Raw genomic sequence first — 20,828 nt, forward strand, 5'->3', positions numbered from 1 at the left:
TTGCTCCCTGCCCTTAGCACACCGGGCAGCTTATACTTTCTGTTTCCAAGGCCAAAGAAATCTTTGCATAACAACACGGCTCATTATTTCTTGATCTGAATGTCTTGATCTGAAAGCTGTGATCTGAATAAGTAATTAAACTCACAACTGGAAACAAGACACAAAATCACACAGAATTCTCCAGGACCAGGGCTCATGATATCTTACAATATATTTGGCGGTTTTCAGGTTAGTTCTGCGTTTTGCACTGTGGTTTCCCTCCTTCACTCTCCAATACCCTCCTGTATTTTCTTTAACTTCACTGCTCTCTCTGCCTCTGTCATAATACTCTTTGCTTAAAAGGGAAGTACAAAACTGTCACAGCTCCTTTATAAACACTGCATGAGATAAGAAAATGCATAACAACCATACAGCAAAATACAATTTGCATAAACATCCCAGGGCCACTGTTAGTAACTGAGCTGCATGTGCAGCAAATGTGCAGCTCCAGTCTTTAATGCTTCATCATTTTCATCTCACTTCTCTCTGTCTGGAGTTCTGCTCTTAGCTTCCAGCTGAAACTGTCTCGTTACGAACTGGAATGAATAAATCACATGCCTGTAATGTCATTTTCACAAATGGCTCTAAAGGATTATTCTGCATGTTGTTGCATTATGTTGTGTAGTGTTTATGGGGGAGTTATGAATGTTAAGTAGCCCCATTCAAGTAAAGCATTACTACTTTCAGTTACATAGCAAACACTCATAATGTAATGTTGTAGAGTCTGTATAGCCAGTGGCTGTGCTTGGTTTGATCAAGTCATTGAGATCCCAGTAGTAAACTAACATACTTTACAAGGACACAGGATACTCCTGAATCAACACTGAAAACCCCTCTCTTGGGATAGTTTACTGCACTACAATTGCTAGGCAAAGTTTGCACCTGTACTGCATTACAGATTTGTTTACTTGGCCATCTTGCCCATTAACCTTTTGCCACGCCAGTTTTGCCATGTCTTCACTGTATGTCAGTACCTTTGGGTAGCATAGTGCATTATTTACTAAGTGTATTATTTATCAGGGGACTGTTGTACAGCTCTTGCAAGCATTTGCATCTGCTCATGTAGGATCCATGCATCTCGTCTTTGTAGACTGCCAGTACGCTATGACTAATTTCCACAGTCAGAGTATAGTTCCAGGGCCTGCCAAAGTGTTTTTCAATGCAGTGCAAAGTAAGGAGGACAATTAGCTGATCAAAAATCTGGTCCATAACTGGGTCGTCAGCTCACAATATGACAAAGTAAAATCTTGATTGGATGTGCTACATAATCTTATCCCAATTTCAACATTGACTGTATGCTGTACATCCAATTAAGGCTTGTTTTTTTTGTTTTAGAGCTGTTTTAAGTTTGTAATGCACAGAGCCGTGATCTCCTTACCTCTCTGCAATACATTAGGATGCATTAGAGTGCATATGCGTATGCATTTTTTTGAATTGCTGTTGAGACCTTTATTGTATCAGAGGCAGATGGGAAAGGGGAGGGGAGGGATATGCAATCAGCAGATTGGATTTGGGAAATTTGGGTACATTTAAAAGTAATATAATGCAGTGTAATGCAATTTCTGTAGGGGCCCTTTCTGCCAAAGCCATCTCGGAGAGGTGTACAGAATTAAAAACAGGGTCATATTCCCACATAGGCATGGCCAACACTCTAGCTGAGAGTCTGAGCATGGTTATAAAAGCTCTTTTAGAGAGGGGTTTGGGGTTCCTCCATTATGGGCCAACGCTCTGAGCAGGACTTGCTCAGGAATGCTGTAGTCCACATGGGAGGTGGCACTGACGGGGTAGGATGGGCTTTAGTTAACCAGTCAGACCCTCGCTCAGCAAGGGTTCTCTTTTGAGTCAACGTCCTTCCAGGCAGTGATGTCGGCAAGAGACACTCCACTCCTCCAATCAGAGATGACTCTCCAGTGAGGCACTGTGGAGCCTGCAGGGTATCTACACGTCTTCATTCTCCCAGCATGCTTCCAGGAAGCTAAGGCATAATTTATTTGTGACTCCACAGTGGGTGGGTTCTCTTCTTGAGATATCCTTTTTTCCAAATGTCAAGAAGAACAGTGTCCCAGAGGCTGCGATCACTGCGCTGTGATCCGGGTTGTTTTTCTTGCTGTGGCACAGGTACACAGAGGTGGCCAACAATGTGCAGAAGGAGGAGACGGTGCTGAGCGTGCAGTTTGTGCTGCTGGACTGCTCCTCCCTGAAGTTCTCCCTGGTACAGCAGTGCAACGAGTGGCAGGGCAAGTTCACCACACTGCTGAACGAGATGGCCAGCGCCCGGCTGCGCGAGCTGCATGCCTTTCTGCAGGAGAACGCAGACAAGTGAGTTAGCATAACTACCCACCATCTGCAACGGGCTGTCCCAGATAACCACTCTAACAAGATTACCTAAAGCCCTAACCACCCACCCAGGTTAACCACCCCAACTGCCTAGTCTAACTAGTGACCCCAACTACCCACTCCATGACTTGCCCTGATCTGCTTAATTAAGACTACAGACCACAGGTAACCACCCCAATCACCTACAGCAAACACTCATCCCCACTACATACCTCAGCTACAAGACTTAACCAGTTAGCTCAATCAAAATCCAAGCAACCCATCCAGCTATATAACCCAGTTGTCCTGCCGATAACCCTAGCTACCCATTCCAGTAGCCTGTCTGCCATAACTGCCTAACAGCCTACTCCGGTTAACACCCAGGCTACCTGCCCCAACTAATTGCCCTCCGTTTGCCTCCAACCACCGTAGTGCTTGCTGTAGCTAACTCTTTCACACACTCACCACATCTTCCCACCCCAAATGTTGTTAAATGTCAGTATTATACTATTGCTGCATTGAATGTTTGTTATGTGTTATATGGTATGAGCTCTAGATGTGCAAGACAAATTCTCTTAAGGGCAATAAAGGTTAATTCATTTCATAATTAGCTATAGAAACCAGACAGAGGCTTTGTGGTTTTCCTTGTCTAAATTGTCTGTTCCTAGATTTGGGATTTTTACACTTTGAGGAATGGTGGTGAGGCAGCAGGGAGAAGGGTGCAGGGAGGAGAAAGTGTATGCATGGGGGAACAGTGTTTGTGTCTTGTGTTGCCCAGAGTCAGCAAGCCCCCGCAGACCCTGGTGGAGCTGGGCACCAGCCTGAAGCTGCTGGAGTCCCTGCAGGCTGACCTGTCCAAGATGGAGGCCCAGATTCCCCCGATTCACGAGCAGTTTGCCATCCTGGAGAAATATGAGGTCGCCACCGACAGCACAGTAAGTTCAGCCTGGAGCCTGCGTGCCTTAGATGACCAGCCCCAAAACCTAGCACATAACACACTTATCCCAGAAACAAATGCCACACCCAGCACTTACCTGAGCAGTGCGTGCGCACACACGCACACACACACACACACACACACACACACACACACACACACACACACACACAGTCACACCTACCCACTACCCACCCAAGATATGCTGGCTCTGACCTGTGACTTTCTTACAAGGGCATGGACTCAAGATCCCACTGTCACAGAATAAAAATGCATGTTACAACTGTAACTGTCAGAGATTTTTTGACCGCTCAGCAAGAAACGTATTTGGTTTTTACATCTAGATATCACCAAGCAGTTCAGCTTGTATAACAGAGCTGACCTTAATTCATTCTCTCTCCCTTTCACTTTCTCCATCTCCTTTTCCCACTTTGATCCCTGGTCTCTGCTGTCTGTTGTCTGCAGGTTCAGGCTATGCTTGAGGCACTGAACGGAGAGTGGCTGTCCTTCCAGCAGTGCCTGATCGACAGTGACGGCATGCTGAAGAAGCACAAGGAGAAGTTCAAGAGCAGCCTCCTCTTCTCCGCGGAGGAGTTCAAGAAGAAAGTGCACTCCACACTGGAGGACTTCTCAGCCACAGGTACACTTACTGTACCTTCCTGTTGAACTCCTGCCTCCCTCTTTTCCTTTATCCCTCCCTTCTTCCTCTCTCGACACTCCCCCATGTCTCAGTCTCATTGCCAGTCTATTGCCTCCTCTGTTCCCCGTCTGCCTCTTCCCTCTCTCTTCTTCTCCCTTCTCGTACTCTCTCTTGGGTGTTCAGTCCAAGTCTGCCAGCTTGTTCCACTCACCCTGCGCAGCAGACGGTTTCTCAAAGTCCGCAAAGTATGCATGAGGCAAGAAGGCAGTTTTATTATGGAAAAATTGCAATCTCATTTCAAGATACACTATGTCCATATTTCTCTTCTTATATATATCTTGTTTTTTGGATTATCAGATGGATTTTTAGTTGTATCTTTGAAAATACCAAGCAGTAATTCTGATATTCTGAAACACAAAAAATAACTTTTGGAGTTTACTAGCCCTCACCTTGACTGTAAGTCCGCGTAATCACACATTCTGAATGTGTCACAGCAGAGACGAAGATTTTTATTTTTGATGTGAAAATCAAAAATATTCTTGGCATGCGAAAATAAAATAACTTAATTGAAATTCTCCTACCCTTCTTATTTCCTTCCCCTTTTAATCCCTGCCCCCATTCCAAAAGCAGGCCACCCACTGTTAACTCAGCAGGGTTTGTGAACAGAGTCTGTCCAGGAAAATCTCATCTAGAAGCACAAACACCTCCTTAATCAAGGCCCGTCTGGGAGTCGGGAGCTGTTTGTTGAGCTGGCAGTCCTGCGTCTCATGCTGAGCCAGTGCCAGGCTTCTGAAGAGCTGGGCCAGATCTATCATGCTAGTTAATCATCTTCAGTATAAATCATCCCTAAAGCCCGTTCTCTGTCCAGCCCAATCCCCTCTCCCCTTTGCTAGGAATTCACTGGGTGTCCCTGCTTCTGAGCCCAGCCAGAAAATAAATGGTATTAACAGATATTCATTACACAACTCAGGCATAAAAACCAGGTGGTAATCTAGCCTTGTGCCCACCGTTTGTGCATTAAAATGTAACCAGCCGTAGAAAAAGAAAATATCTCTATTCGTCCTTCCACGGAATCCATGCTCTGTTCCGAGTGCTGGGTGGAGGGTAAGGGGGAAGGATTGTCTTCCTCATCTGCCTTCCTCACGGAGTGATACACACCTGGAGACTGACGGCTGACCCGTAGGAGTTAGGAGGGAACCAGAGCATCAGCAGAAACCCCACCTGTATCCCAGCAGGACATGCAAACTCCGCACGCACACGTCCCCAAGGCCAGTCCTGAGCCCAGGACACTAGAGCTGTGAGGCAGCAGTGCTAGTGGACACAGCACTGTTCTGTACCTGGTAGCTTTATTCAGCATAAGTGAAACAGAAGTATCTGCAGTTGAGGTGTTGATAAATAATCTAAATAAGAGATTTTTAAATTAAGAACACGTATTCTCCTTTTTGCAAAAAACAGTACATTTAAATGGACTGCAGACAATTGTAAAATTAAAACCTTATTGTACCCAAACCTGAATGATTGGGGTTCTTAATTTTTTTGAGACTTTACTGCACAGGATTTTGATTTTTGTCTTTCTTCAGGACATTAGGCAGCCCAGGTATTGGGGGCGATGAGCAGAGTTTCTGGGGGAGTCCGCTGTACCTACTGTATGCTTGTGTGTGAGTTGTGTCTTTTCTGCGCTGTGTGCATCACAGGACCCTTCAGCAGCTCCGTGAGCTCAGATGCTGCCCTGGAGCAGATCATTGGCCTACGTGCTCAGCTGGACTCCTTGAAGGAGGAAGAGGCCTCCATCCGCCATGGCCTGGGCATCTTCAAGATCGAGCAGCCCTCCTCGAAAGACATCCTGGCCCTGGACAAGGTCAGACCTGTGCCCTGCTGTCTTCCCCGCTTACACTGCCTGAGGAAGGAGACAGACCAGTAGCAATTCTTTTCTAAAAAGCATGTGGATGGGCATTGCTTTCTTTTTTTCTTCCTTTCCTTTGTGGCACAGAGAAATCCCAAAAGACTTTGAGGTATTCACCAAGAATTTATGATCAAACCGTCTGTTCATCTTTATTAATGCAATACCCTCATGTTGATGGTACAGTTCATTGGCGAGATAACACCCCTCCTTAGAATATGAATTGTGAAGCACCAGACTAGACTAAACAGAAGAAGGAGAGACATTTGTGTATGAGCAAAGCAAGTGGGGAATTTATTTAGCATTACCTAAGAAACAACATTAAGTGTTGTGTTCCTGGGAGTGTATGAGATGCGACGGTGCATTATGTATGTACTGCATTATTTAAAGACCTAATCTGTTTTCAGTTAAAACAAAAAAAAAAAGTCCAAGTAGAAAACTTCTGCTAACGTCCCAGTTAAGTCTTGAATTGCCAGCCTGCTCTAAATTTTTCTGTGCAGAACAGGACAGTGGCAATTAATACATTTCTGGCAGTTACTGATGGCATGCGTTGTCTAAAACACCCATTTTTCTCTCCCTCTGTCCCACTCAGGATCTGGACTTCCTGCAGCAGGTCTGGCAGATCACCAAGGAGTGGGAGTCCCACTGGAGTGAGTGGAAGGTGGGGCAGTTTGAGACGCTGCAGACGGAGGTCATGGAGAGCACGGCCCAGGCCCTGTACAAGAGGCTGCACAAGCTGAGCCGCGAGCTCAAGGCAAGTTCCGCGCAGGCGTCAGTGGCAGAGTGGTTTCCTGGTTCTGTCACCCCAGAGCTCGGGCCCAGTCCATAGCTCCAGGCTGTGTCACTGACCCCAGGGTCAGCGCAACTGGCTGAGCATCGCTGTCATGTTAGATCCTCACGGGCTCAGGGCAGCAGACTCCTAGTGCACAGCACCTTGATCCATTCCAACTGCTGCAGTCTTGTACTGATGAAGCAGGAAGACTTCACAGGTCCTCTACCTGCTCTCTGCATGCTTTTAAAATCTCGAGTGTCCTTTTGCACAAAGCCCCAGCTTAGGATTTAACAGTTGTGGATCACCATTGGTTCACCATTTAAACCAGAACGGGGGGACTGAGGACAGTTCACACTGTCTATTAAAACTCGTGCAATCCAGCCTCTCCCATTTTTTAAAAAACTTCGGAGTTATCAATTCTTTTGGATTTTTTGTGTATTGAATTCGGGATGGGCGGTTGTACAGAGTAAGACCCTTTTGTAGAGATGCAGAGCCTTTTGTCACGTGGAATGCTGCCAGTTCCGCAGTGTTATACAGGTCAGCTAAGGCCAATTGAAGATGTTACTCATCTCACACTGATGACAATGCAAAGCTTCAGGTAAGCTTCATATCACCCCACAATGGATTCAGTTTTAATTAGAGGAGTGATGGTGCTCTCACTGATACCACTGCATGCTCAAAGGCACAGGCTGGCGCTGTTGCCCTCCTAAGCCTACCAGACTGTGTTCCACCACCAGGGAAATCCTTGTCACATTGGCTGCAATTGGGGGATATCACATTTTGGCCTCGGGCTGCTCTGTAAATGGAGTACTGTACCGGAGGAACCCCACAGGAACCCCTCACACATACACACATAAGGCCTTTCTTTGCACAAAGGGTTGTGGGAGTCTGGAACAAGTAACCCAGCCATACCCAAGCTTTTTTCATTTAAAAGTTCCTCCAATCAATTAACCCCTGAACCCAAACAGTTTGGATGGGCAGAAAGGTCTACTCTCATTTGTGAGTTTCTTATGTTCTGAAAACCAAGTGAAATGGGTCACACCACTGAGCAGAAGTTCTGACCTGCATTTCCCTGATTGCGTGTCCCTCCAGAATAAGCAGTGGGAGATCGTGGACTCTTCGAAGAGCAAGATCGACCAGTTCAAGAGGACCGTGCCGCTCATCTCCGACCTGAGTAACCAGGCCATGAGGGAGAGGTAGGGCGGAGCTGCCCTGGGGTCCGGAAATGCTCGTCGTAAACTGAATCCCAGGCAAACATGGAAAAGTCGATAATCTGATAAAAAGGTGAAAGACGGGATCAAAGCCAAGTCTTTTCTGCAGGTCTCCAACTGCAAGCAATGTGCTTGACTGGGAAGAAAGCAGAGGCCTGTGACAAGCTAGTAGATGTGTAACTTGCAGGAGCTCTGAAGTTTAGATTTAATCCTGGCTGTGGCTGGTCAGCCTGCCAACATGCCGCCAGCTAACACTCAGACAAGGAAGGTTGAAACTTTCTGTAAATAGAAAGAGACAGGCAATGTTTAGAAACAGAAAACAAAAAAGAAATAGCCATACTTCATTCAGAGTAAACCCACAAAAGACAAAACTAAATCTGGGAAAAAATAACAGCTGAGCTCTTCTCATTCACATTGCGTTGATCATGACTTTTTGAGCCTTTTCCTTGTTGTGTTCTTGCTGTCTCCTGCTTGGCTTATCCAGCCTCTTCTGGGCTGTGCCTGCTGTTTCTCCGGCCCTCTGGCTGCTGTCCCTCTCGATCTCGCGTCAGTTCCAGGGGGCTCTGTCAGCAGGACTCACAATCACAGTTTTGTGAATGCAGCTTCTCTCTCTCCCTGCCTGCCTCTCTTTTGTAGAAGCAGTCAAATACCCACTCTTCCCATCCATTCCAGCTTACACCCCGTTCAGTAACTGTTAATATTCCTCCAGTATTTGACCACCCATGCTGTATTGGAGTGTTTACACAGAGGTTACACAGCTGTAGGCTCAACAGGCTGGCCTGATCTCGTCTAGCTGCCTCATGGCTGTTAGTAGTAAGATCAGGATGATGGAGGCATGCAGAAATCTGCTGTGGGCTCCCCTTTCACTCATCTGACCAGGCCTTCAGAATGTTGTTTTTCCATATTAAAACCACTAGGTGGGAGGGGGTTTAGGGGCAGCAATTGAACAAAACACTCTTTGAGTCAGAACTGGCGCTTTGGATTGAGCCAGAGAGTTTACTGAGTGTTTGCACAAAGTGATCGATGTGGCAGAGGAGGGCAGATATGAAACACGGACTTTTGTGCTTCTGCCTATATTTTTATGACATGAATTTGTGCTATTTAATGAGAATTTCTAAACTAATTGGATTTCTTTTATTGGAGATTGTACTGTTCTAACAATGTGTTATGTTAACATAAATAAAGAGATTGGCTGATGTCCCAGAAGGAATCATTTGTCACAATGTGTGCCAGAGTTAGAGTCTGGATCCTTATGAATACTTGCGGACCTGTTATGTAAAAAAATACCAGTGTATGCAATATCCTGCATACTACATAATGTACAAAAAAAGCAGCTGCTCTCCTAAGATGGGCTCTTCAAGGTCAGTTGTTTTTTCTGTTTCTGGGAAGCACATTCTTGAGTAATGAACAAAACACTCCCAGTTACAATGCAGCCAGTCTCCCTGAACAGTTAAAACAGCCAACACCCCGGTTCCCCTAGCCTTTAGGGTTGCCTCAGCCATTGCAGCTACGAGATGTTAACTATGGCATTTGAGTGTTAGTGAGCCAGGACATGGGCAGCTGTATCTGCTTCTTCTGTCTGGGCACACTTGCTCTCCAAATTACTCACATCACCAGAGTTGCACCGTCAAGCTCGATAGAGGTGACAGTGTTGGTTCCTATAGACAGAGTTGGTTCTATCCGGGTGGGTCAGATTGATGACTTTATGCATTTAGAGATGGTTTGTTTTCCAGCTGGAATGGCAGTCGAGAGTTGCCATGTGCTCACGACTGCCATTCCAGCTGGAAAACTGCCAGCTGCCATATCACCCTGCAACTCACGACTGGCAGCCCACTGAAGCTCAGCAGGTGTGAGCCTGGCCAGTACCTGGATGGGAGACCTCCTGGGAACGCTAAGGCTGCTGCTGGAAGAGGTGTTAGTGGGGCCAGCAGGGGGCGCTCAACCTGCGGTCTGTGTGGGGCCTAATGCCCCAGTATAATGATGGGGACACTATACTGTAAAAAGGTGCCATCCTTTGGATGAGACATTAAACTGAGGTCCTGACTTGCTGTGGTCATTAAAAATCCTTAGGTGTTTCTCAAAAAGAAAATGGCCTGGCCAAATTTCCCCCTGGCCTTTACCAGTTATGGCCTCCTAATAATCCCCCTCTCTGAACTGGCTTCATCAGTCTGTTCTCCTCCCCACTGAGAGCTGGTGTGTGGTGAGCACTGTGGCTGCCGTCACATCATCCAGGTGGGGCAGCATATTGGTGGTGGTGGAGGGGAGTCCCCATTACCTGTGAAGCGCTCTGAGTGGAGTGTTCAGAACAGCATAAAGGAATTATTATGATGTTACATCAATACCAGGACTGTATCAGCCAGAATTGCACTATTGGTCCAGTGGTGGCTCGGCAGATAAAATTATGTTAAAAAATATCAGTCACACAGAATTATACAAGGGGAAAAATTATAGAAATCATTTGTCATAGATGAGCACTTAGAAGATTGCTCTTTGGAAACCCTGACAAAGGGTGTCATGTTCAAAGGGGAGGAATGAACACGAATGAAACCGATGACTGATTCGTCTGATAGGCACTGGAACCAGATCAAGTATGAGGTGCAGCGTTCGTTCGACCAGACCAGTGCGGACTTCACCCTGGAGAAAATTGTGCAACTGGGCCTGGACCAGCACGCAGACAAGATCAGCGAGATCTCGGCGGCTGCCAGCAAGGAGCTGTCCATTGAGCAGGTACAGCTGGAGGCTGGCACAGGAGGGAGCCCAGCTTAGCTGCGCGAGAGAAGGAAGCACTTAGTGTAGAGGGGCTGGCGAGTGCTGACGGGCCTAGAGGCCTGTTCTTGCCATTAGCTTTCTTCTGTTCTGAGCATTAAAATGCAGTGTGAGTGAAAATCGATACACTGCTTAATTCTTTCCAGCTATGACACTCCTCTCTTAGGGCCAGCAAATCCCAGGGAAATTCCGACTGCCAGCACACTTTCTGTGGAGTTACTCTCTCCTGTATGAATTATGCATATTTTTGTCTTGTTGCTCAGTGCAGTGGTGTCTGATCACCCAGGTTACCACAACAAGATTTGTTCGAATAGCTAAGAAATTGATTTTCTAAAGAACTCAAATCCTTAATCTTAGTGCAGTCCACTTACCAATCACTGTGCAAAATTAAAAAAGTCTAAATACATTGCTTGCTTGAAGACTAGCTTGCTCACATTTTTCATTTTTTTCCTGCAGGAAAGTGTTTTTTAAACTGTTCTGTCCAGCCATTCCCTGTCTGGCTGTATTTTCTGTCATTTCCCAAAGTTCTTCCTCTGCTTCTCTGCTGCTTACAGGCCCTGGAAGGCATAGCAAAGACCTGGGAGGAGACTTTCCTGGACATTGCTCCCTACAAAGACAAAGGCCATCACAGGCTGAGGTAGGAACCTGTGTGGAAACTGTGTGGAGATTCCCATGGCATATCAGACTGATCCACTCTGGGCTTTTACAGTCTTATCAGCCAGACTCCCATTGCACAGCAATCTGATCCACTCCAGGTTTTTACAGTCTTATCAGCCAGCTTCCCATGGCAAGTAGTCTAATCCACTACAAACTTTTAGTCAGATCAGACAGACTCCAATTGCAAAGATGTCTAATCCACTTCAGGTTTTTACTGTGCCCTGTACCAGGGGCTGAATTTCTTTGAGTAAATGTGCACAGACAGAAGTATGTGTGGAGTGACAATTGAAGTAAATGTAGCCATTCCCTCCTTCATCAGTACAAAAGAGCCCTGCAGCCAGTACAACCTGAACTGGATCAGACATGTAAAAGGAGTCTAATTTATGTTTCTCCTTCTTATGTATTTCAAAGTGGAGCTGTGTTAAAAAATGTGCTGTAGAAACAGACAACGTATTCTGGATAGTGTAGATTCTCATTGCCTAGATAGTGAAACCACAATGTAGTCTGTATTTATTCAAATGCGGAGCTATAAATCAAGTTGAACTTAAGTTGAAGAGATCAGAAAACAGCTCTGAAGCACCCTGCTAGAGCCCTCTGGAGACTCATAAATAGGAAATGCGTTGTGAAAAACAGCATCAGTTCTCCTCCAGTGCTCCTCTCAAACATTTTGTGAATAGCACCCGTGGTGTTGTTAGTCAGAATTTGTTAAGAACACATGGTGAGCTATCCATTTATTTCAGACAGAAAGAAAAACTCAGACATTATTCTGCTGTCGGGCTGTTTTATTGAGGGATGCTGCTGCCGATAATCAGGACACTGGTACTCTGCAGACTCTCCGTGTCCTTATTTAAAAACACATTCTGAGACATTATGTTAGATAATCCAATTACATCTTTCTTTACTGCTGAATATGACAAGTCAGAAAGAGTGAGATGAGAGAGGGAGAGAGGAAGAGCGAAGGAGGAATGGGCACTGCAAGAGAGAGGCAAGGACAAAGAGAGAACGGGACAGGAAGGGGAGAAATTCATACTGTAGCTACTAAGACATGCAAAATAAGTAACGAACAAATGAATAGTTTACACCTCTCTTTAGCCCAGAAGAGCTTTTTCTGTCAAGCCTGAAGTTAATCCCAGGGTTTATTTTTTTAAAGGTGGCTCTTTGAATAGAGCACTTTTCCGAGTGTGACAGAAAGAGCCCCTGTCCTTCTGAAGAGCTGTCAGCCCCGGGCTTCGCGTCAGCCTCCGGCAACCTGGAATGTGTGTGCGCTACAGAAATAGCACGCTCACAACAAATCTTAAAAGGGCCTTGCGTGCCAATCACTACAGCTATATATAGAAGTTTAAATCCTCTTCTGGAGGAGGCTGCGTTTTGGTAAAAAACCTCTCGTCACTCAAGTTAAACTGAGGATCGGCTCCAGGTCTCCTTCGATCTCTCCCAGCCTCTGTCGCAAACAGCATGTTCTTTGTGTGGAAGATGCAATTGGTTGTTTTTCCTGCAACTCCTCAGTCCAAAGTGTGTTTCAAAACGAGGAACAACTATCAGATTCTGTGATTTTTGTGAGTTTATTTTCGGAGACATGCGGTTGGGCATAGGATGGTTTACAGTTTGAAACCCCTTTTAAAAAAAAAACCCATTTTACTCCTGTACTAACAGACTTCTATACAATTGTTTTAAAAAGTTTCAGCCTCATGAAAGATGTAGCATAACTTGCAACTTTACAGTCATTTCAGTAAAAAATAAAACCTCCTAATTTTCAAACACCATTATCCATCAATAACCAGTAATGTCTTCCACAATGAGCCTAGATGTAACTGTGTGCAAGACTGAAGTGATCAGACAGATGGACACTGCCGTCACCACTCTTGTAAACCTCTCTCTTGTAAATACTGCTCCACCTTTCAGGAGTGGTGTTTTGCTCATGTTAAAGAAAGCCCTCTCTTCCTTTCTCTCTTAAGGAGGTTTTGAACGTTTGCTTTTATTTACTCGCGTGTTGACCCGAGGCTTACTGTAAAGCTCATAGGCTCTTCCAGGGAAGAAAGATATAATGAGAGCAGGCTTTTGTAAGCTTTCTGAGAAGCTCGTTGTGAATTGGTGTGGTCTGAGAACAAAAAGAACAAGGAGGCAGAGGAACATGGCGGGAAACACAGTGCAACACCGCCACCCAGCGGTGTAAGTGGTATTGCACCCTATTCTGCAGGTTAGCTCTGGCTATGCTGGGGAATATGGGATTCCTGGAGCCATCTGCTAAGGATTAAAACTGGACCTACGGCCCAATTCAATTATCATCTAGCTAGCAAAACTGATTTAGTAAATATGCAGTAAGTGCCTACAGTAAACAAAGAAAGGGGATCCCAGTTTTCCTTTATTTTGAAGTCGTCATCCTTGAATAATGGAAGAGGCCAAATCTGGGAGGCACATAAGAGTTTTCAAATGGTCCTGATTATCCAAATTTTCCTTCTCCCCCATGCGTTTCAACCCCGAGGAGTAATTCTTTTGGGATTATGCCCATGCGTGTGTGTTGGCGTGGTGGTGGCTAACAGCAAGAGCCTGACCTGAGAGTAAATTCGGGTTGTAATTGTAATGATATAGAATGCAGGAAACCAGAGCACTAAACCTGGGAATGCTTGTTTTGCTAAGAAGACATAATAAATATTTAAGTCAAGGATTCTATTTTAGGAGTTGTGAGCAGCTGGCTGTATTTAATCAAGAGGAGAGACTCTTTGAGATCCTTTTTCAGCATCAACCCAAAATGTGCACAGTACAGTATGGGCCCTTCCACAGGGGAGCAGGGAGAGTAAGGGAAGATGGGTCACACACAAGAGATGCTGCACTCATCCCGTCTTGCTTCCTATGTTGTTGGTAGCTCATTGATCCAAGGACTTCAAATACCATTAAATACCCTGTAGAGAGTGCTTTGGGGATGTTAATGGAGATGGGCAGCTAGTTCCAGACATCTGCCACCCTTCAGTGTAAAGAAGAACTTTCTGCTCTCACGTCTCAAGGCAGTTCTTAGTTTCCACCTATCAGCTCAGGCCCCTGTTTCACTGCTGAACCCAAATTCCTGTTAATGTCCTCGCAGCTGACTTTTTGTCAATGCCTTCCAGGATTTTGAAAACGAATGATGCTCTTGTAGTCGAGAGGCGCAGAAGCTTGGAGCGAAAAATAAAAGGAATGTACACTAATTGCTGCAGTCAGCGCAATCGGGCCTCGTTTGCGAAGGGTGTGCTCTAGCTCCGCTGAGCTGCAGGCGCTCTGCTGGGAGGGCTGATTTGTTTATTGATTGGTCAATAAGAATCTACATGTCTGAACTGCCCACAATCATCACTTGGCCAGTTAGCTCCTTCTGCAAAAGACCTGTCTCTCTTTGGCTGTTATCCAATTAAGGCAGACCTTTTCAGTCCTGAAAAGCATGTGTTAGTCCTTTAGGCCTCACGAGTCCTTTTCCTAATTCCAGTTTTCACGTTTCCCTGATTTCTCAGTTGTTATAGTTCTCTGATGAGGACTCTGCTTTTCTTTTACTCCCAGCTGTAATGATTCCTTCTCCGTTAACTTTCTGAAAAAGCCTCTATAAAATATGATATCTCAAGGAAGACAGATGTATTAGAACAGGAACAAATTTCTGCTCCCCTGAGAGCAGAGACACTGAGGTTAATTCTCATGTATGAGCTCTTGCTTTTATAGGAATTGTTCTCTAAGAAATTTATCAGAGGTAAAAAAGCATGTTGGAGCAAGCTTTTTAAATCATGTTCTCTTTCTGAGCTTTTCTCTAAGATTCTAAAATCAACTTTGAGAGTTTGCCTGCAGTCTTGCAGTCCTGTGCTCATTCTTTTGTGATTTTTCTAGCATTATTAAGCAATTAGCTCCTAAGATTTCTGACTTTTTACACAAAAAAGCAATGAAAGTGGTGCTTTTAGAGTGAAGGTTTCCTGAAGGTGGTGTTTTGTCGTGACTGGGTCCATTTGATTCTTTGAGCACGCACTGGCTTTGGAGAAATGCAGCTTGGGTCCTCTGATTTAACCACATACGCTTTTCAGTAGCACCCCCTTCCCTCACATACCCCTGCCTCTCTGAGAAAGCTAGTGCTGAAAAATATCAAGCTAAAGAGAGAAAATGAAGAGCTCCAGTATTGTTGCATTACTCTTTGTAGCTGTACCAATGGAAAGAACTGAGAACCAGCTCTGCAGCTTTCCTTCTGCAGACTGGGGCTCTTAGGCAGGTCTCAGCTGAAGCTGCACTTGCCCAGTTTCCATGTTTGTTTTGAGATTGTATTTAAATAACACATAAGCACATGAGAACGCACAGATGAGAAGAGGCCTTTTGGCACATTTAGTTTGCTAGAAGCCATTTGACCTGAGGTACACATCCAGCTTTTTCTCGAAAATCCTAGGAAATCAGCTCCAACAGTACAGCTGGTCACCAACCACCCTCTGTGTAAAGATCTGTCCCCTGTTCTCTCTCAGATGAATTCCATTAGTGACCCCTGTCTCGTGTTTCACTGCTGATCCTGAAGGAGTTCATTTTTCACTCCTGTGGTCACTGTTATTTTGTGTGCAGGGGTACAGAGGAGGTCTTCCAGGCCCTGGAGGATAACCAGGTGACCCTGTCCACCATGAAGGCCTCCCGCTTTGTCAAGGCTTTCGAGAAGGAGGTGGACCGCTGGGAGCGTGGCCTGTCACTCATCCTGGAGGTCATCGAGATGATCCTCACAGTGCAGAGGCAGTGGATGTACTTGGAGGTTAGGGGTCATGGCCAGAGGTCCTCTGGGCTTTGATATTAGTCAAATACTTTAAAAGACTTATTCAGATCAACGGGTCAAGATTTTTTCATCTTTGTTTGAGTTTCAATACCAATCAGGAATACCCATAGCTGAAGTGACCACCCCTCTGCTCTTTAGATGTATATGTATATTGAGACATAGTGCACTCAATGACTAAAATGCTTGGACCCCCAACTAAATAGTGTGTTTTATAACTAAATAATAATAATAATAATTTTATTATTGTTGTTGTTGACATAATAACATATTCAGAACATTGTTACAGGACAATAGATAATCGCTTACTTCAGTGCAGACGTTTCCATTAATGAAACACTAAAACGCATTATCTCAGAGTGCCTGAGCCCAGTTGAACAACCCCAGTGTGTGCCGTCTTTGTGTCAAGTCCACTCTTTTTTGTGTCTGGGGTTTCTGTTTCACTATGGAGAAGCAGAGAGAAATAGTGGGCTGAAAACCTGGATGAACAGAACTCTAGAGAGCAGATCTGTGTTTGACTCAAGCACTCTTCTTCCTCCCATTCCTCTCTGTCCCTTGTCTGGCAGAACATATTCCTGGGAGAGGACATTCGGAAGCAGCTGCCACGAGAGTCAGCAGAGTTTGACGACATCAACACCAGCTGGAAGGAGATCATGGACCGGCTGAACAAAGACAACAATGCCCTGAGAGGAACACACCATCCTGGTGAGGAGACTGTGACAGGGAGGGGAGCAATCAGAGTACGACAAGGGGAAGACTGGGCAGGAGGAGGAGAGAGGAGCAGCAGGATGAGCTGGGGAAACAATCAGAGAGGAGGAGGAGAAAGAGGAGAACAGGAAGGGATTGGAGAGCAATCAGAGAGCAGAAGAAGGGAGAAGCAGCAGGAAGTGATGGGAGAGTAATCACAGAGCAGGGGGAGAGAGGAGCTGTAGGAGGTAATGGAGAGGGTGAGCAGAGGGACAGAGGAGCAGCAGGAAGTGATGGGAGAGCAATTAGGGAGCAGAGTAAGAGAGGAGCAGTAGGAAGAGATGGGAGAGTAGTCAGAGAGCAGGGGGAGATTGGGCAGGAGGGGGGAGACATAAGGGAAGAAATAAAGGCCTAACAGTGTGTATATACTGTATTTATCTAATGCATACTCCTTCCTTCATTTTTTATTCCTTCTCAATTTTATTTTCCTTAACCTCCTCCACTTTCCCACTCCCTCTCTCCCCCCCCAGGCCTCCTGGAGAAGCTGTCCGAGATGAACTCAAAGCTGGAGGAGATCCAGAAGACCCTGGACACGTACCTGGAGACCAAGAGGCAGATCTTCCCGCGCTTCTACTTCCTGTCCAACGATGACCTGCTGGAGATCCTGGGCCAGTCGCGGCGCCCCGAGGCCGTTCAGCCTCACCTCAAGAAGTGCTTCGACAACATCAAGAGCCTCAAGATCAACAAGGTGCTGAACTGCACAGAGACGCGCACGCAGACTGCACAAGTACCAGTGTGTCGGGGTATAGGGGGCAGTGCAGCAGCGGCAAGGACACTGTTGTTTCATCCACACAGTTGTATAAATAGCAGGAGCAACCCTGTGACCATCGCCTCATCCATGGGGGAGTCCTGTCCTCTCAGGCGTGTTTCCTGCAGGCTATTCCTATATTAGTCCACAGCAAAACTGTGGTAAAATCACAGATGAAGTACAGACAACCTGTGACAACAGCAAATTGCATCTTGATATGAAGAAACTGAGGTTTTGAAAATGTGTAACCTCCCTGTATAATGGAAAGGTTTGGAAAGCTTCTGATGCAGAATCTAACAAAGAATGCTTAACACTAGCCAAGTCATTGCTTCCCATCACCACAATTCCTATGTTTGATTTGTGATTCTTATCGGGAATTTTAACTAGCGCACTTTAATATACTTAAGTAAACTAGCCAGGGTGAACTTTTGTAAGAGAAAGGCAAACTGATGCATGCACTTTCTCTCACGTGGGAAGTCAAGAGCTATCAAATCTGCAGAACTGACCTGGAACAGAGAAGGACACACATACACAGTGCATCAGTGCTCTACACCCCTGTGCCTGGAGAGCCACAGCCCTGCAGTTTTTATGTGAAACATTAGACCCTACCCTCAGTGGCTTAAGACTTGAAAACACTAGTGTTTAAGACCAATTAAGTCACTAGTTGATTAAGTGAACTCAAGCTCAGGTAGAAAGATAACCTGAGCAAGGAACTCTGCAATGTGTGTGACACACTCAAACTCTCTCTGAAACACTGCCCTCTTGTGTTCCAGATGGGGATCAGTCTCAAGTCCGAAGCCTGTGGGATGTTCTCTGCGGATGGGGAGTATGTGGAGTTCACACACCCTGTCCTGCTGGAGGGACCTGTGGAGGTCAGTGTTACTGATGTACTGGGCACAGGAAATTAAGTAAAGCAGTCCTTTTGTAATAAAAGCAGAGTAGGGTGCAGTAAATCTTTTCCATTGTAATAAAAGCAGAGTAAGGTGTAGTACAGCAGTCCCATTGTAATAAACGCAGAGTAAGGTGTAGTAAACCTTTCACATTGTAATAAAAGCAGAGTAAGGTGTAGTACAGCAGTCCCACTGTAATAAAAGCAGAGTAAGGTGTAGTAAACCTTTCACATTGTAATAAAAGCAGAGTAAGGTGTAGTACAGCAGTCCCACTGTAATAAAAGCAGAGTAAGTTGTAGTACAGCAGTCCCATTGTAATAAAAGCAGAGTAAGGTGTAGTACAGCAGTCCCACTGTAATAAAAGCAGAGTAAGTTGTAGTACAGCAGTCCCACTGTAATAAAAGCAGAGTAAGGTGAAGTACAGCAGTCCCACTGTAATAAAAGCAGAGTAAGTTGTAGTACAGCAGTCCCATTGTAATAAAAGCAGAGTAAAGTGTAGTAAACCTTTCCCATTGTAATAAAAGCAGAGTAAGGTGTAGTACAGCAGTCCCACTGTAATAAAAGCAGAGTAAGGTGTAGTACAGCAGTCCCACTGTAATAAAAGCAGAGTAAGTTGTACTGTAGTACAGCAGTCCCATTGTAATAAAAGCAGAGTAAAGTGTAGTAAACCTTTCACATTGTAATAAAAGCAGAGTAAGGTGTAGTGCAGCAGTCCCACTGTAATAAAAGCAGAGTAAGGTGTAGTAAAGCACTGTGAGATGAGGGTAAAAGCATATCAAAGCATATCAAACAAATGGTAAAGTCCAACTCAGACTGTAAAACTAAATTTACCATGCAAGTCTAAATGGTAAGATTTCATGAAGACACTGTCTGGCTCACACCTATGCTGTACATGTTCCAGCTAAACGTGTGAACTGCGGTTCACATCTGTCCTGGTAAGACAGAGCACAATGTCTCCTCTCCCAGGATTAATTTGGGCTGTCCCATTCTGGTTTAAGCTCATGTTTAATAGCAAATTCTGCTGCGGAGACGTTGTTGCCCATGAGCAGTCCCAGCTGTGACAAGAGATAGCTGCTTGTCTGATCACACACTGTTCTGCACAGGCCTGGCTGTGTGACGTGGAGCGGACAATGCGCTGGACCCTCAAGGACAGCCTGAAGAACTGCCGCCTCGCTCTGAAGAAGATGTCAGGGAAGAGGGACAAGTGGGTGAAGGACTGGCCTGGGCAGGTACGTCAGTACCCCTCCCCTGGGATTGAAACCCCTACTCTTATGGACAGAGTCGGGGGCTTTTTATTGACCAGGTACTCAGGGTGCCAGTTTAACATCCTGACAACAGTTTAATAGAAGGACAGTTTAACACCTTCTATAGCACAATGTCCCCTGTTGCCATGCTGGGGCGTTTCTTCTTTGCAAATTCTTGTCCAGTGGAAAGAACAACTTCCACTAACAAAACTTGATTCTCTATGGAGGCATTGGGCATCTCTTGGGCCACACCTTGCTGAGCTTCTGAGGTCTGAGCACATGCGACTAGATCATTACTCTAGTCTTCCTGTCAATGTAAAAGTAAGGAAGTATCTTAAAAAGAACTAGATTATTTACCAGAATTGACTGCTCTGTCCACTGATCTGCTCCTGCTTTTGCACAGACCTCGTCAGCTTCAGAAACAGAGCTGGGTAGCTTTTTCCATACTCCCACAATTCATAGACTAAAGAGGTACCTCATGTTCTCATGATCTTGGTTTCTAATCCACTCCCTCAATAGTTTCTGCTGTTCATTCTGAAGAAGTCTGTTGGGTTGACTTTGTCACGGGCTCTGAGTATTTGTATCAGTTCCCCCTTAACTCTTCTCTGCTCAAGACTAGAACTGTTCAGTTTCTTCAGCACAGGACATTCCCTTGAGCCCAGGAGTCTTCAACAGCATTATCTTTCTATAACATGGTGACCACAATTTTACGCAATAAGGCATTGCTAGTGCATTATACAATTTTTAGCATAGCATCCTTGATTTAAATTGTATGCTTTTAACTGTATATCCCAGCATTTTGTTTGCCTTTTTAATTGCTATCCCATTTTTGTTCTGTGATCCTCCTAATATCTCCCCATGAGGAGGCTCCTAGCTTTTGTAACCAAAACAAATCGTAAAAGAGCTGTTCTTAGGTCTTACCTGTGATCTGATCCTACCTGTGTGTGGTCTTTAATCTTAGATGCTGATCACAGCCAGCCAGATCCAGTGGACCACAGATGTCACCAAGTCCCTACTCACCAGCAAGGAGAGGGCTGACAAAAATGCCCTCAAGGTCATGAAGAAGAAACAGGTGTGCTTCAGCACGATGCAATAATCACACTTTTGTTCAGTTTAAATACTGCAACATCACACAGATCGCTCATATCCTGAAATACAGTGCGTTTAGAGTTAAGAGTCAAGAGCTATGAATTATACGTAGATCTCTT

At 45.2% G+C, this 20,828-nt stretch overlaps 1 protein-coding gene across 1 annotated transcript in view; it reads left to right on the forward strand.

Annotated features, from left to right (window-relative positions):
* The window catches only part of dnah2 (dynein, axonemal, heavy chain 2), an 89,012-nt gene that overhangs the window by 23,267 nt on the left and 44,917 nt on the right, over positions 1 to 20,828 (forward strand). The window contains exons 20-33 of the mRNA XM_088910071.1: positions 2,158 to 2,358; positions 3,134 to 3,290; positions 3,758 to 3,932; positions 5,627 to 5,790; positions 6,425 to 6,586; positions 7,697 to 7,800; positions 10,386 to 10,542; positions 11,136 to 11,218; positions 15,793 to 15,973; positions 16,558 to 16,696; positions 17,209 to 17,426; positions 18,260 to 18,358; positions 19,480 to 19,605; positions 20,582 to 20,692. Of these exons, the coding sequence (XP_088766197.1) occupies positions 2,158 to 2,358; positions 3,134 to 3,290; positions 3,758 to 3,932; positions 5,627 to 5,790; positions 6,425 to 6,586; positions 7,697 to 7,800; positions 10,386 to 10,542; positions 11,136 to 11,218; positions 15,793 to 15,973; positions 16,558 to 16,696; positions 17,209 to 17,426; positions 18,260 to 18,358; positions 19,480 to 19,605; positions 20,582 to 20,692 (2,077 nt within the window). The remainder of the gene's footprint in view (positions 1 to 2,157; positions 2,359 to 3,133; positions 3,291 to 3,757; positions 3,933 to 5,626; positions 5,791 to 6,424; positions 6,587 to 7,696; positions 7,801 to 10,385; positions 10,543 to 11,135; positions 11,219 to 15,792; positions 15,974 to 16,557; positions 16,697 to 17,208; positions 17,427 to 18,259; positions 18,359 to 19,479; positions 19,606 to 20,581; positions 20,693 to 20,828) is intronic.

The sequence above is a fragment of the Atractosteus spatula genome, chromosome 3, assembly GCF_055471065.1.
Source record: "Atractosteus spatula isolate fAtrSpa1 chromosome 3, fAtrSpa1.hap1, whole genome shotgun sequence".
Classification (NCBI taxonomy): domain Eukaryota; kingdom Metazoa; phylum Chordata; class Actinopteri; order Semionotiformes; family Lepisosteidae; genus Atractosteus; species Atractosteus spatula.